The sequence below is a fragment of the Simochromis diagramma genome, unplaced genomic scaffold (genome assembly GCF_900408965.1).
Source record: "Simochromis diagramma unplaced genomic scaffold, fSimDia1.1 OVJJ01000123.1, whole genome shotgun sequence".
NCBI lineage: Eukaryota > Metazoa > Chordata > Actinopteri > Cichliformes > Cichlidae > Simochromis > Simochromis diagramma.
This window is the reverse complement of record NW_024386778.1, coordinates 1,962,339-1,975,553: the sequence shown is the minus strand read 5'-3', so window position 1 is coordinate 1,975,553 and position 13,215 is coordinate 1,962,339. Positions and strand designations below refer to the sequence as shown.

Genomic DNA, 13,215 nt, shown 5'->3' with positions numbered 1-13,215 from the left:
GGTGAGTGTCAGCACCACAGTCCAGGATGAGACAACGAACATCCAAGAATACATTGGGAAGATGGCCCCAACTGACAGCGTGCTCAGTGAATACCTCAGACAGCAGAAACCCAAGAAAGAGGAGGGAGACGAGGAACCATCATGGAAGGACAGGCCCCTGCACAGCATGTACCACCGGCAGATAGAGGAGGTGGCTGATATCCAGAAATCCTACCAGTGGCTGGACAAAGCTGGACTGAAAGACAGCACAGAGGCACTAATCATGGCAGCACAAGAACAAGCTCTGAGCACAAGATCCATAGAGGCTGGGGTCTATCACACCAGGCAAGACCCCAGGTGCAGGCTGTGTAAAGATGCCCCAGAGACAATCCAGCACATAACAGCAGGGTGCAAGATGCTAGCAGGCAAGGCATACATGGAACGCCATAACCAAGTGGCCGGCATAGTGTACAGGAACATCAGTGCCGAGTATAACCTGGAAGTCCCGAGGTCAAAATGGGAGATGCCCCCAAGGGTGGTGGAGAATGACCGAGCTAAGATCCTGTGGGACTTCCAGATACAGACGGACAAAATGGTGGTGGCTAACCAACCGGACATAGTGGTGGCAGACAAACAGAAGAAGTCGGCCGTAGTGATCGATGTAGCGGTTCCGAATGACAGCAATATCAGGAAGAAGGAACACGAGAAGCTGGAGAAATACCAAGGGCTCAGAGAAGAGCTCGAGAAGATGTGGAGGGTGAAGGTAACGGTGGTCCCCGTGGTAATCGGAGCACTAGGTGCGGTGACTCCCAAGCTAGGCGAGTGGCTCCAGCAGATCCCGGGAATAACATCGGAGATCTCTGTCCAGAAGAGCGCAGTCCTGGGAACAGCTAAGATACTGCGCAGGACCCTCAAGCTCCCAGGCCTCTGGTAGAGGACCCGAGCTTGAAGGATAAACCACCCGCAGGGGCGTGCTGGGTGTTTTTTTTGTTTTGTTTTAATATATATATATATATATATATATAGATATATATATATAGATATATATATATATAGATATATTGATGTAATAATGTTTGGGTGTAATGCTTATATACATATTCATTGTGAATTCATGACAACTACTGTCTGTCTGTGCCCACTGTGTTGAGAAGCATGGTAGCCCTCTTCAAATCATTAGCTTAATTGCTATAATAGTACACCAGTACATCTTCAGCTGTGATAAAATAGGAAGCTTAGAGCAGTCTCTGACCTATATTCGGCCTGCTCCAGCAGACTGTGACTATTTAACAAAATTCCTCTTTCCTTGAAGTTTGTGCCTTGCAGCTACAGTATGACAGTGTTAAATTGAGGGCCACCGTGTTCCATGCAACATACACTTCAAAATGTAATCCACCTCTAGCAAAGGGCCATTATATCTACAGACTCAAAAACCAGCTCATCCACTCATGTTAAAGAGAATCTGCTACTACTTTTGAAAGAAGGGAATGTTTGAAAAGCACTTCAAACCCAATTATACAGGGAGTGCAGAATTATTAGGCAAGTTGTATTTTTGAGGAATAATTATTATTATTATTAACCTTTATTTTACCAGGAAAAGTCCCGTTGAGATTAAAAACCTCTTTTTCAAGGGAGTCCTGGCCAAGAGGCGACAACATGTTAAAATTACAAAGTTACATACATGTTATAAGTAACAATTACATTTTAAAAAAGTAAATAATTTTATTATTGAACAACAACCATGTTCTCAATGAACCCAAAAAACTCATTAATATCAAAGCTGAATGTTTTTGGAAGTAGTTTTTAGTTTGTTTTTAGTTTTAGCTATTTTAGGGGGGTATCTGTGTGTGCAGGTGACTGTTACTGTGCATAATTATTAGGCAACTTAACAAAAAACAAATATATACCCATTTCAATTATTTATTTTTACCAGTGAAACCAATATAATCAGAATCAGAATCAGAATACTTTATTGATCCCTGGGGGAAATTATTTTTTGTTACAATGCTCCATTATAAACCAACATAAACCAACATTAAGACAAGACAGACAATACGCTAACTATACATATATATACATACATACATAAGTCACTCATAAATAAATAGCTGGAAAAGAAACGTGTAGTTGTAGCAGTAACCAGTGTGTTAAGTGGATGCGTTGTACAGGGAGATGGCCACAGGCAGGAAAGATTTCCTGCGTCGTTCAGTGGTGCTTTTCGGTAATCTCAGTCTCTCACTGAACGTGCTCCTGTGACTGACCAGCATGTCATGGAGTGGGTGGGAGGTGTTATCCAACATTGTCTTTATCTTGGACAGCGTCCGCCTCTCTGACACCACCTTGAGGGAGTCCAGCTCCATCCCCACAACATTACTGGCCTTACGGATTAGTTTATTAACATCTCCACATTCACAAATATACATTTCTGACATTCAAAAACAAAACAAAAACAAATCAGCGCCCAATATAGCCACCTTTCTTTGCAAGGACACTCAAAAGCCTGCCATCCATGGATTCTGTCAGTGTTTTGATCTGTTCACCATCAACATTGCGTGCAGCAGCAACCACAGCCTCCCAGACACTGTTCAGAGGGGTGTACTGTTTTCCCTCCTTGTAAATCTCACATTTGATGATGGACCACAGGTTCTCAATGGGGTTCAGATCAGGTGAACAAGGTGGCCATGTCATTAGTTTTTCTTCTTTTATACCCTTTCTTGCCAGCCACGCTGTGGAGTACTTGGACGCGTGTGATGGAGCATTGTCCTGCATGAAAATCATGTTTTTCTTGAAGGATGCAGACTTCTTCCTGTACCACTGCTTGAAGAAGGTGTCTTCCAGAAACTGGCAGTAGGACTGGGAGTTGAGCTTGACTCCATCCTCAACCCGAAAAGGCCCCACAAGCTCATCTTTGATGATACCAGCCCAAACCAGTACTCCACCTCCACCTTGCTGGCGTCTGAGTCGGACTGGAGCTCTCTGCCCTTTACCAATCCAGCCACGGGCCCATCCATCTGGCCCATCAAGACTCACTCTCATTTCAGCAGTCCATAAAACCTTAGAAAAATCAGTCTTGAGATATTTCTTGGCCCAGTCTTGACGTTTCAGCTTGTGTGTCTTGTTCAGTGGTGGTCGTCTTTCAGCCTTTCTTACCTTGGCCATGTCTCTGAGTATTGCACACCTTGTGCTTTTGGGCACTCCAGTGATGTTGCAGCTCTGAAATATGGCCAAACTGGTGGCAAGTGGCATCTTGGCAGCTGCATGCTTGACTTTTCTCAGTTCATGGGCAGTTATTTTGCGCCTTGGTTTTTCCACACGCTTCTTGCGACCCTGTTGACCATTTTGAATGAAACGCTTGATTGTTCGATGATCACGCTTCAGAAGCTTTGCAATTTTGAGACTGCTGCATCCCTCTGCAAGATATCTCACTATTTTTGACTTTTCTGAGCCTGTCAAGTCCTTCTTTTGACCCATTTTGCCAAAGGAAAGGAAGTTGCCTAATAATTATGCACACCTGATATAGGGTGTTGATGTCATTAGACCACACCCCTTCTCATTACAGCGATGCACATCACCTAATATGCTTAATTGGTAGTAGGCTTTCGAGCCTATACAGCTTGGAGTAAGACAACATGCATGAAGAGGATGATGTGGACAAAATACTCATTTGCCTAATAATTCTGCACTCCCTGTATACCTTAGAATACAAATTGAAATGACTTACATATTGGCGTGGTCCTGGGTCCTTGACCCAGAATTCAGAGTTTTGGACTGTTCATGTTTAGCTAGTATTGTGTGTTAGTATTACTTAGCATTACTACATTAAGACTTAGTTATTACATGTAGTTGAGTTTTTTTGTTTGGAATTCTCTTTATTATTGTAAAGTTTCTGTGTTTAGTTTCTTGTTCTTGCTACCTTTGTTATCTGGTTTTCTTTTAGACTTTACTATTGTTTATACTTTGATCTTTAAAATTTGAGTTTATTTTCCCCAATATCTTTTTATGTGTTGTTTAGTTACTTCATGTTTTATTTTGGTAATTATTTGTTTCCTGTGTCTCGTATTTCGTCTTACTTCCCTTGTCTTGTTACCCCTGATTAGTTTCAGCTGTTATTGTTTTCCAGGTGTTTCCACTACCAATAATTTGTCCTCACTGTGTTGATGTATATCTGGCCCAATTTCCTTTTGTTCTTTATCTGAGTGTCTGTTAACCAATCTTCAGTTTCCTGCCTGTGTATTGTGTGTCTGTTTGAGATTTTGGATTTATTTATGGACTTTGGCATTCCAGCTAATAGAAGGCTGTTTTTTAGTTTATTCGTATGTGTCTGTGACTTCTGTTTGGGTCCCACCTGCCCACCTTTGACATAAAATTAGTTTATGTCATAATGAATGCCTCAGTTTATTCAATGTATTAAATATAGAAAACAAAATAAAGACCTTTTAATTGGTTCAGTGAGATGCAAGTATGATCTCAGACAATTCACAGCTTTCTAGTTCTTATAACTGTGCACCCATCGTGTGTTACACACCCTTGCAGGTAGGAACATGATTCAGGTCTGACCCTGGAGATGCCGAAGAGACGAGACATCGTTGCCATTATATTGATCGTGTTGCCTTGGACACTACTCATCACTGTTTGGCACCAGAGCACCCTCACTCCTCTGCTTACCACTCGAAAGGGTAAAAAAAAAATGTGTGTTGAAAAAACTTAAGTTCAGACAGTCAAAAAAGACTGAAATTTACATCTGCAGCAAATTAAACTTTGTGGCATAGTGTAGCTTAGTGTAGTATAGTATGTCAAAGGCAGCAAGACCCAGTATATAGCAGAGAAAGAGATATCAACACTGAATAAGTCAGATACAGATTTAAAGGAACAGCTGGTCTAGAGGCAGGTTACAAAGTAGCTCACAGTTGTACAACAAATGTGAGCAGGTTATAGAACCTTAAAGCATGCATTTTATATTAGATTTGCTCATTGGAAAATCTTATATACAAGTGTTAACTGATTTGGCCTGAGCTGTGACTGCCTTTGTGGCTTACATTTTGAGTGGAATGCATTTCTCCTAGATTCTATATGTGACATATAAATATGTTTGTTATCAACATGCCGTTATTTTTGCTATTTTGTCATTTCTTACTCGTTTTACTCAAAATACCAAGAAACTGGAGAGCTACTGAAAGTGATTAAAATGTGCAAGGGTCTCTTCTCACCCAATGCATGCTCTGTTCCTAAATGTAATCATGTTTTTTTTAACAAATAGAGTATGGAAAACAAAAGTCTGTTGGAGGAAGGTCTTCTGCCTCCTAATGCAGTCTTTGTCTTTTGGAGAGAAAATACATTTTAAATATTATTGTGAATGTATTTCACTTATACAGGAATGCATTTGTTAGGAGACCAGGTTGGATATAGTGCATATTTTTTATATTGTCGTCAAAGTTGTACGCAGGAAAGTAAGTTACTTCTAGTGTGTACCTCAGCAAGTGTTGAAAATATTACATCTCTTTATTGATGCAGCTTAGCATCTGATCAAAGAGTATTAACATTGTCTCACATAGTAAAATTAATTATCAAGAAATAAATCTTACTGTACAGAAATATACTGTAGCATGAATGCCAATCCATATTTGTGAGCACACAGAAGCTCATTGTAATGTGTTTTCTTACTGACTAGATGACAGAACTGATGGTCACTCCAACTCCAGAAACACCTTTGCTTTTAAGGAGTCATGCTCGCTTCAGAACCGGGACATTGTGGAGGTGGTACGCACGGAATATATATACAGCCGCCCTCCACCCTGGTCGGATATATTGCCCACTATCCACATCATCACTCCCACTTACAGCCGCCCGGTGCAGAAAGCAGAGCTGACACGGCTGGCCAACACTTTGCTTCATGTGGTCAACTTGCATTGGATCCTGGTAGAAGACTCCCAGAGGCGGACCAGTCTGGTTAGTCATCTTCTCCACAACACAGGGCTCAACTACACCCACCTCAATGTGGAGACACCTAGGAACTATAAGGTACGCGGGGACACCAGGGACCCCCGAATACCACGTGGTACCATACAGAGGAACCTAGCTCTCCGGTGGTTACGGGAGACCTTCAGCGTAAATAACAGCCAGCCTGGGGTTGTCTACTTTGCAGATGATGACAACACATATAGCTTGGAGCTGTTTGAGGAGGTGAGGAAATTTAATTTGGCTTTCTTAATCTACGACTTCATGAAACACTTTTCCAGTGAGTTTATGGTTTCAGTTGCTAGTTACAAGTCTTTTATATATATATATATATATATATATATATATATATGTGTGTGTGTGTGTGTGTGTGTGTGTGTGTGTGTGTGTGTGTGTGTTACACCTCACATAGGCATAGGTAACCTCCAGTAGCTAAGGAAAAAATGTGTATATCTCAAGTAATTGATGAAGGCTTGCAGAAGGTTACTGGCTTCTGTTATGTGAAAATGATTGCATAGAGGTTTCTGCACAACAAACAGGAGAAGTAAACGTTCTCGATGTTTTGTGTTGCTACACACTTCACTGCTGCGTAGCTAGTGAAAGTACCTGCAAACAAGCTAGCATTTTTCATGTTACTACAAGCAAATGTAATAATATGTTAATAATAAGCAATAACAAAGAGACTTTCAGTACAGCTTTATACTCTTCTTTATAACCAGTTTCACACTAGCAACTGCCAGAAACCGCACCCTAACCGTTTGCAGAATAAACACTTTTACTTTGGCAACCAGTGACTAGCAGCAGGTCAGTGACTATCTCCAGCTCTGCGTTTTTGGGAGCTTTAGCAAACAGTTTCTTTCAGCAACTACTAACAGCTGGTCAGGGGAGTGCACATTTTTCCCTAGTGACTGGTGATTGCCAGATGGTCGCCGACAGGTCTGTGCGACTTGCTTTAAAACTCTTATATTTTCTAAATGATGATTCCATTAGAGTCAAAAAGCAACTAGAGGACAGTAGGCGTGTGCATTAGCACGTCATTGACAAGCACCATCCCGTGCTCATTGCAGTGTCCTCAGCTCTAACTTTTTAAGTCCCTTTTCTAAACACCAAGTTTGTGATGCAGATTTCACAAACTGACATCACACCACGTCCATCTTTTACCATCTGTGATCTTTAGCTAAATGTAATCTTTTGTATGGGTTTTTAAATGACTTGCATAAGTGGTTTATTTCTATGTCTGTTTTCAACTAACAGATGCGTTCCACTAAAAAGGTGTCGGTGTGGCCCGTGGCTTTTGTGGGTGGCCTGCGTTATGAGTCACCCAAAGTAAACACCTTGGGGAAGGTGTTTGGCTGGAAAACTGTATTTGACCCGCACCGGCCCTTTGCTATTGACATGGCTGGGTTTGCGGTGAACCTGCAGCTCATTCTGTCCAAACCTCAGGCTTATTTCAAGCTGCGTGGGGTAAAGGGAGGATATCAGGAGAGCAGCTTATTAAAAGAGCTGGTCACTCTCAGTGACTTGGAGCCTAAAGCTGCTAACTGTACTAAGGTAAGAAGAGGAGGCTTTCTATATGTTTAAAATGTCATGCAATGCCAGTGAAATGACAATGAAACAAGCTGCATCTGGAAATGCTGGTAGAATAAGAAGACGAGTCTTAGGATCTTGTGTTGTCAGAAGAATTTGTTCTTAAAGTCATTAAACTGTCAGCTTAGCGCCAACCCTTTAAGCTCAGAGGCTCATTTTAAATATGTTATGTTCTGCGTCTGGATATTGTGTAGCAGATATGAGGCAGCCTATTACCAGCAAACAGCATTTCTAGCCAAAATGTCTGTATTAGTATCTCATCATATTGAGTATTTTTTTGCTCGTCCATGCCTTTCTCCTTACCTCTAGGTATTAGTATGGCACACAAGGACAGAGAAGCCTGTGCTGGTAAATGAGGGCAAGAAAGGATTTACAGACTCTAACGTAGAGATATGACATCCTTCACGTGACACAGGTAATAACGGAGATTTAGAAATGCAAATTACTGCATTTCAACACAGTGATTACTTTGGGTGTGCGGGAATGGAAAAGCAACTTCAAACCCAAAGAATATGGGCACCCAGAATACACACCTAATTTGAAATGAATGTCTGACCTTTGTATGTAATACATTTTCAAAGCAATTCATTTTGTCTTAGTGGACCATCAGTGCATAGACCTGAAGAAATAGTTCACCGGGGTTTTTAGTCATAGTTGCCACTATAAGACTTTAATGATAACTGAACAGATGGCTAATACGGCTATCAGACTGGCCGCTCCCTGATTTCCAAAGGGGCTGCTGCATTGGATGTCTGCCCAAGTATCTCGGCGTGGGTCTGGCACAAGAAGCTTGTGACCCCCTGAGGTTGGGTTTGTGACTATGCGGCAATTGCTCATTGTTAACCAGCTAACATTTACATGCCATTTCAGCCAGATTAACATTTATGATAACTTATCAGTATCTCATTGTTGTTCTAACAGAAGCTGTACTGACCCCCAGAATTCTTCAAACTGTTGTTCAATGTTGTTAACGTCACCAAGTTTAGTTGCTAGAGAGGAGAGGAGCTGCGTGTCTGCCTGTCTGCAGCGTGCTGTGTGAAGTTATGTCAAATAGAAACGGCAAAGATTGCACTGTTGTTATTGATACTATTGCAAATGAGCATCTACATTTTTAGTATCTATTGGTATCTGAGAATTTTTTTTATGACAGCCATAATAGAAACCCTGTTTCTAGGTCAAGTATCTACTTTGTTGGATGAGGCTTTTCTCTTAGCTCTGCTGTATTTTAATAAATTCAAGCCTCCAAATAATATTCTGCCCCTCCAGATTGTTATCAGTGCCAAAACAGAAATGTCACAGGAAGTCAAATTTTGCCTTAAATTTTCAATAAATTTGGTTTTCTAGAATTTTTGCAGCTATTGAGACAAATGTGTGATACATATCCATAGTTAAACAGAAGTAGTGACCTGGATGAGCTCCCTTCTCTTATATTTTCCCACGCGTGGAATCACAGATATTACAGGTTGTTTCAAACGTTTTTTAGAAGCTTTTTTAGAAGTTTTTTTTATTGAAATGAAACACATAAAAAAAAATAATATTTAAACAATATAAATAAAAACACAATTTAAATATTTACTAATATTTGTCAAAACCTCTCAGTTTAAATATTTGATATGTTTTCTGAGTTCTATTGTGAATAAAATATAGGTTTATGACATGCAAATCAATAGATTCTGCTTTTATTCACATATTAACCTGTAATATAGTATAGTTTGTTCTTTGTTCATATTTTGCTTATAGAACTCTTTTGAGTTGTAAAAACTATTCCCACAGAAATATTTTGAAAGGCTGTTTCTCCACATTTCTCTTAAAGCTTTCACACTACTGTTGATCACTGAAGTTGCCTTGATTATTGTCATGTTGACCTTGGTTCTAATGTGGGTTTATAACTTTTGGGACATTGGGCACCATAATTATTTTGACAATATACCCTCCAACATGGTGTCATAGTTCATTCCATGGGGCTTTGCATGTCTTACACTATTTTTCTCAAACAAGTCAGACAACATATATTGAACACAGGCAGCTGACTGTTTTCTGCTGTCTACAGCATGTAAAAAATGTTCTACTGACACATTCAGTGTGACTGAAGTGAAAGAGCCAGTGTGTCCATACAGAAGAAAAGTATGATGTGAATATGTGAGTGGAGTGTCAGAAACGAAACGAGGGACAGTGTCAGCATATGTAACAAAACCACTTTTCATTTACCAAACCCAGGTTACTGAGCTGAGAGGAAACGTATGGTCTAGACTTTTGTATGAGTGTTGTTCAGTTTGTATTTCTGACTGGGTAGACTTTCAGTAAACAAACGTCAGATGAAAATTGTTGTCACAACAAAGTCCCTGAAGCCATTTCTGAGCTCTCTAAGGCTACGTCCACACGTACCCTGGGCTCTCTGTCCTGGTCGTTGTGTCCTTGGGCAAGACACTTTACCCTACTTGCCTACTGGTGTTGGCCAGAGGGGCCGATGGCGCGATATGGCAGCCTCGCTTCTGTCAGTCTGCCCCAGGGCAGCTGTGGCTACAACTGTAGCTGCCTCCACCAGTGTATGAATGTGAGAGTGATTGAATAGTGGTATTGTAAAGCGCTTTGGGTGCCTTGAAAAGCGCTATATAAATCCAATCCATTATTATTATTATTATTATTTTTGAAAACGCAGATTTTTCTATGCGTTTGCACCTTTCATGCAAACGTAAACGGCGTTTTCAGTCACTGAAAACGGAGATTTTTTAAAAACTCCGGCCAGGGTGGATATTTTTGAAAACTCCGTTTTTGCATTTACGTGTGGACGAGAAAAACGCAGAAAACGCAGAAAACGCAGCGTCAAAGGTGTGCGCCTTTTTTGACGTCACACAGTGCGCCACGTTATTGTTTCGGTGAAATGAATTTCTACAATACTGTTGCTGTTAATTGTACTCTCTGCAGTGTTTAAATGCTTACATATACACACACAGTTACGGTCCCTCCACACATACGACTCGGTTCTGCTTCTATGCCCCAGCTTTGTTTACTATTTCCCACCGAGGCTTCTAGACTTCTGATTGGCCAACATTTCTACAGGTTAGGAATATATCGCCACATGTTGCTTTGGCATGTTCCTAGCAGCGTTTTCCTTCATTTCTGCATTTACGTGTGGACGGGATTATTTTTTAAAACGAAAAATCTCAGTTTTCAAAAATACCCGTGTACGTGTGGACGTAGCCTAAAATGGATAACCATTGACTTTAGCATAATATGAAATAATGTGTATTTACTGTTGGAAATGTGGATCTAATCTGAAAGTTATCCATATTTTTATTTTTATAGTTTTCCTTTTGAGTTTAGATGCATGGCCGATTCTCTGATGTATATCTGTTTCTACCTGTGCTGATGCTAGCATGGCTAAAGCTAGCCAAGCAGAAGTAAAATGTGAAGCAAGACAGAAGGATATACTCACACACACCAACGAGCACTGCAGATGTAACAAAAATATGTTGACATCAAATAGTTTGTTGTTTGAAATCTACATGAAAAAATTACATATCTAGTTTTTCAAACATTATTTTGTTTTTCTTTTTCACAATGTTATCCAATTGTTCTAATTAGTGTGTGATTAGCCTTAGTGCCCTAGAAATCATTTTTATATACAACTAAAAAGGACTCGCAAATATGTTTGAGGATAATACCTCAACTTTATGATGAATTGCTAAGTCCTAAATTTGATGCCAGTGGTTGGTTTAAAAAAAGCCCCAACAATCTAAAGCAGGGGCGGAGCGTGGGGGTGGCTTACTGGGCTTAAGCCCGGGTTGTTTTGTCAGAAGCCCGGGGTCTTTTGGAGTGTAATTTTTTCATAGTTAGATGCCTGGCTGACAACTGTATAAAACAAAAAGTACACACAATATTCGAAGCACATAGTGCACACTGTGGGAATTTACGACTGTGCGTGAATCCCCCCTGATATTGGTATGATCCGAGCTCAGGCACTAAGCGACTGAGCGAGGGGGCGGGGCAGCTGCCGCCTGTGAGTGCGCTGTTGGGAGAAACGGAGCCAGCCATACTAAGGAGAGCTTAAGTTTGAGCAGGTACCAAAGCAAATCATTCGCACCGTACAAATAATGTAAATATGACGGTGTATCACGAAAGATTGATATCAAACTGATCACTTGACCAATATTACGTTACTTGCTCTTCAAGTGAATCAACAAATGGCGAAATGAAAAGCCGAACAAATGCTATTTTTTAGAGAGTCTTAGCTTACATGTGTGTTTATTTCATATTTTCAGTTCTTACCCTCCCCGACTAAATCGGTTTCAGTTATGTACTGAAATATAAGAATGGACATTAGAGGCTTCTTTCAAAGAAAAAACTCAGGTAAATGTTATTTTATATATTATACTTTGTATGTTGTTCAGTATATTTCTATGCAAAACAAGAGGGATTTCAGTACACAGCAGGATATTCACATTTGTAACCAGATATTTACATACACTTTAGGGAGAAAACATAAAACATTTGTACCGTACAACATCAATTTAGAGTAAACTTTTGTTTTAGATAAATATTGAAATATATTTTGAATTAGTTAAATGTCAGAATAAAGAGAGACAGAGCTGTCTATTTTTTATCACTTTGATCAAATTTAGGAGTACATGTTGTTGAAATCTCCCAATTCTTTTAATCTTTGGGCTGAAGGAAGGACAATACTCGGTGTATAAATGCTCAATCAACAATCATTTATTTCCATACAATTCAACAGTCAGAGCATTACAACGTCCGGACGGGAGAGATGCCTGCAGAGGTTCGACAGCATGTCTCAAAATGGTAGCAACTTTCACAGACTTTTATAGCTAGTAACAGCCCCCCTCTTTGTCATAAAAGCTGCATCTTCACATGTTTTTCTAATTCTTAGCGAGGCTGGCTCCTGACCTTGCCTCCCTGTCTTTCTGTGTGAAGTAGGAAGGGGGGTAAGGAATGTGGTTTTATCTCTTCTGCCCAGACACCTAGTCTCCTTGTTACAGCCTTCTTCACATGATTTCAGCAATAAAACATTTCAAGAAAACAGTGTAAGACATTCACAGCTGATCAAGGATACAGAGTAATGCACACTTTATCTAATGAACTACAAAATGATTATGTTTCTTTTATTCAAGAGTATAATAAAGACTAAACTACATACATAGCACACCATCAGAACTAAAGGATAATATATGGCCTACAGCTGTTAACCTAATTTACTACATTGACTACTGGTCATAAAATGGCATATGTTTAACTACTAGTCTCAACAATGTACACTAAGTTTATTGTTAATTAATAAGAAACTCCAGACGATTCCATTCTGAGCTGAAGAAGCTTCTGATAGGTTCATAGAGTCCATGTGAGTAAACTGGTGGCACAGCTGTGGATGCATATAAGGCAAAACACAGAGCCTGTTTCTGTGACATGGGAAAATCAAGAGATGTCAACCAAAACACCAGAAAAAGAATTGTGGAGCTCCATAAGTGTGGCTCAGTTTTGAATACAATTTGGTGCCATTTGCAATTAAGAAATACAGATAGTTTCTCTCTTTACTCTTAAAGTTAACAAATATGTTTTTTATATTTATCAATCTAAAAAAATAAACATTTAGTCTGATTTGATGTTACAATTAAAAAAGTGTTTGTGTTTTGATCTGAAGAGTGTGTAAATATCTGGTTTCAACTGTATATTTGAATG

General features: G+C 39.8%; 1 protein-coding gene across 5 annotated transcripts in view; it reads left to right on the top strand.

Moving 5' to 3' along the window:
- LOC120721178 (galactosylgalactosylxylosylprotein 3-beta-glucuronosyltransferase 1) overlaps positions 1 to 9,076 on the top strand; it is a 53,362-nt gene extending 44,286 nt beyond the window's left edge. For 4 of the 5 annotated variants that reach the window (XM_040011328.1, XM_040011319.1, XM_040011310.1 and 1 more), the window contains 4 exons: positions 4,513 to 4,655; positions 5,648 to 6,159; positions 7,189 to 7,485; positions 7,831 to 9,075. In XM_040011328.1, coding sequence (XP_039867262.1) covers positions 4,544 to 4,655; positions 5,648 to 6,159; positions 7,189 to 7,485; positions 7,831 to 7,917 — 1,008 coding nt within the window. In that variant the 5' untranslated portion in view covers positions 4,513 to 4,543 and the 3' untranslated portion in view covers positions 7,918 to 9,075. Of the gene's footprint in view, positions 1 to 4,512; positions 4,656 to 5,647; positions 6,160 to 7,188; positions 7,486 to 7,830 lie in introns of all 5 variants that reach the window. The other variant, XM_040011347.1, reaches the window with a different exon arrangement.
- The last annotated feature ends 4,139 nt before the right edge of the window (positions 9,077 to 13,215 follow it).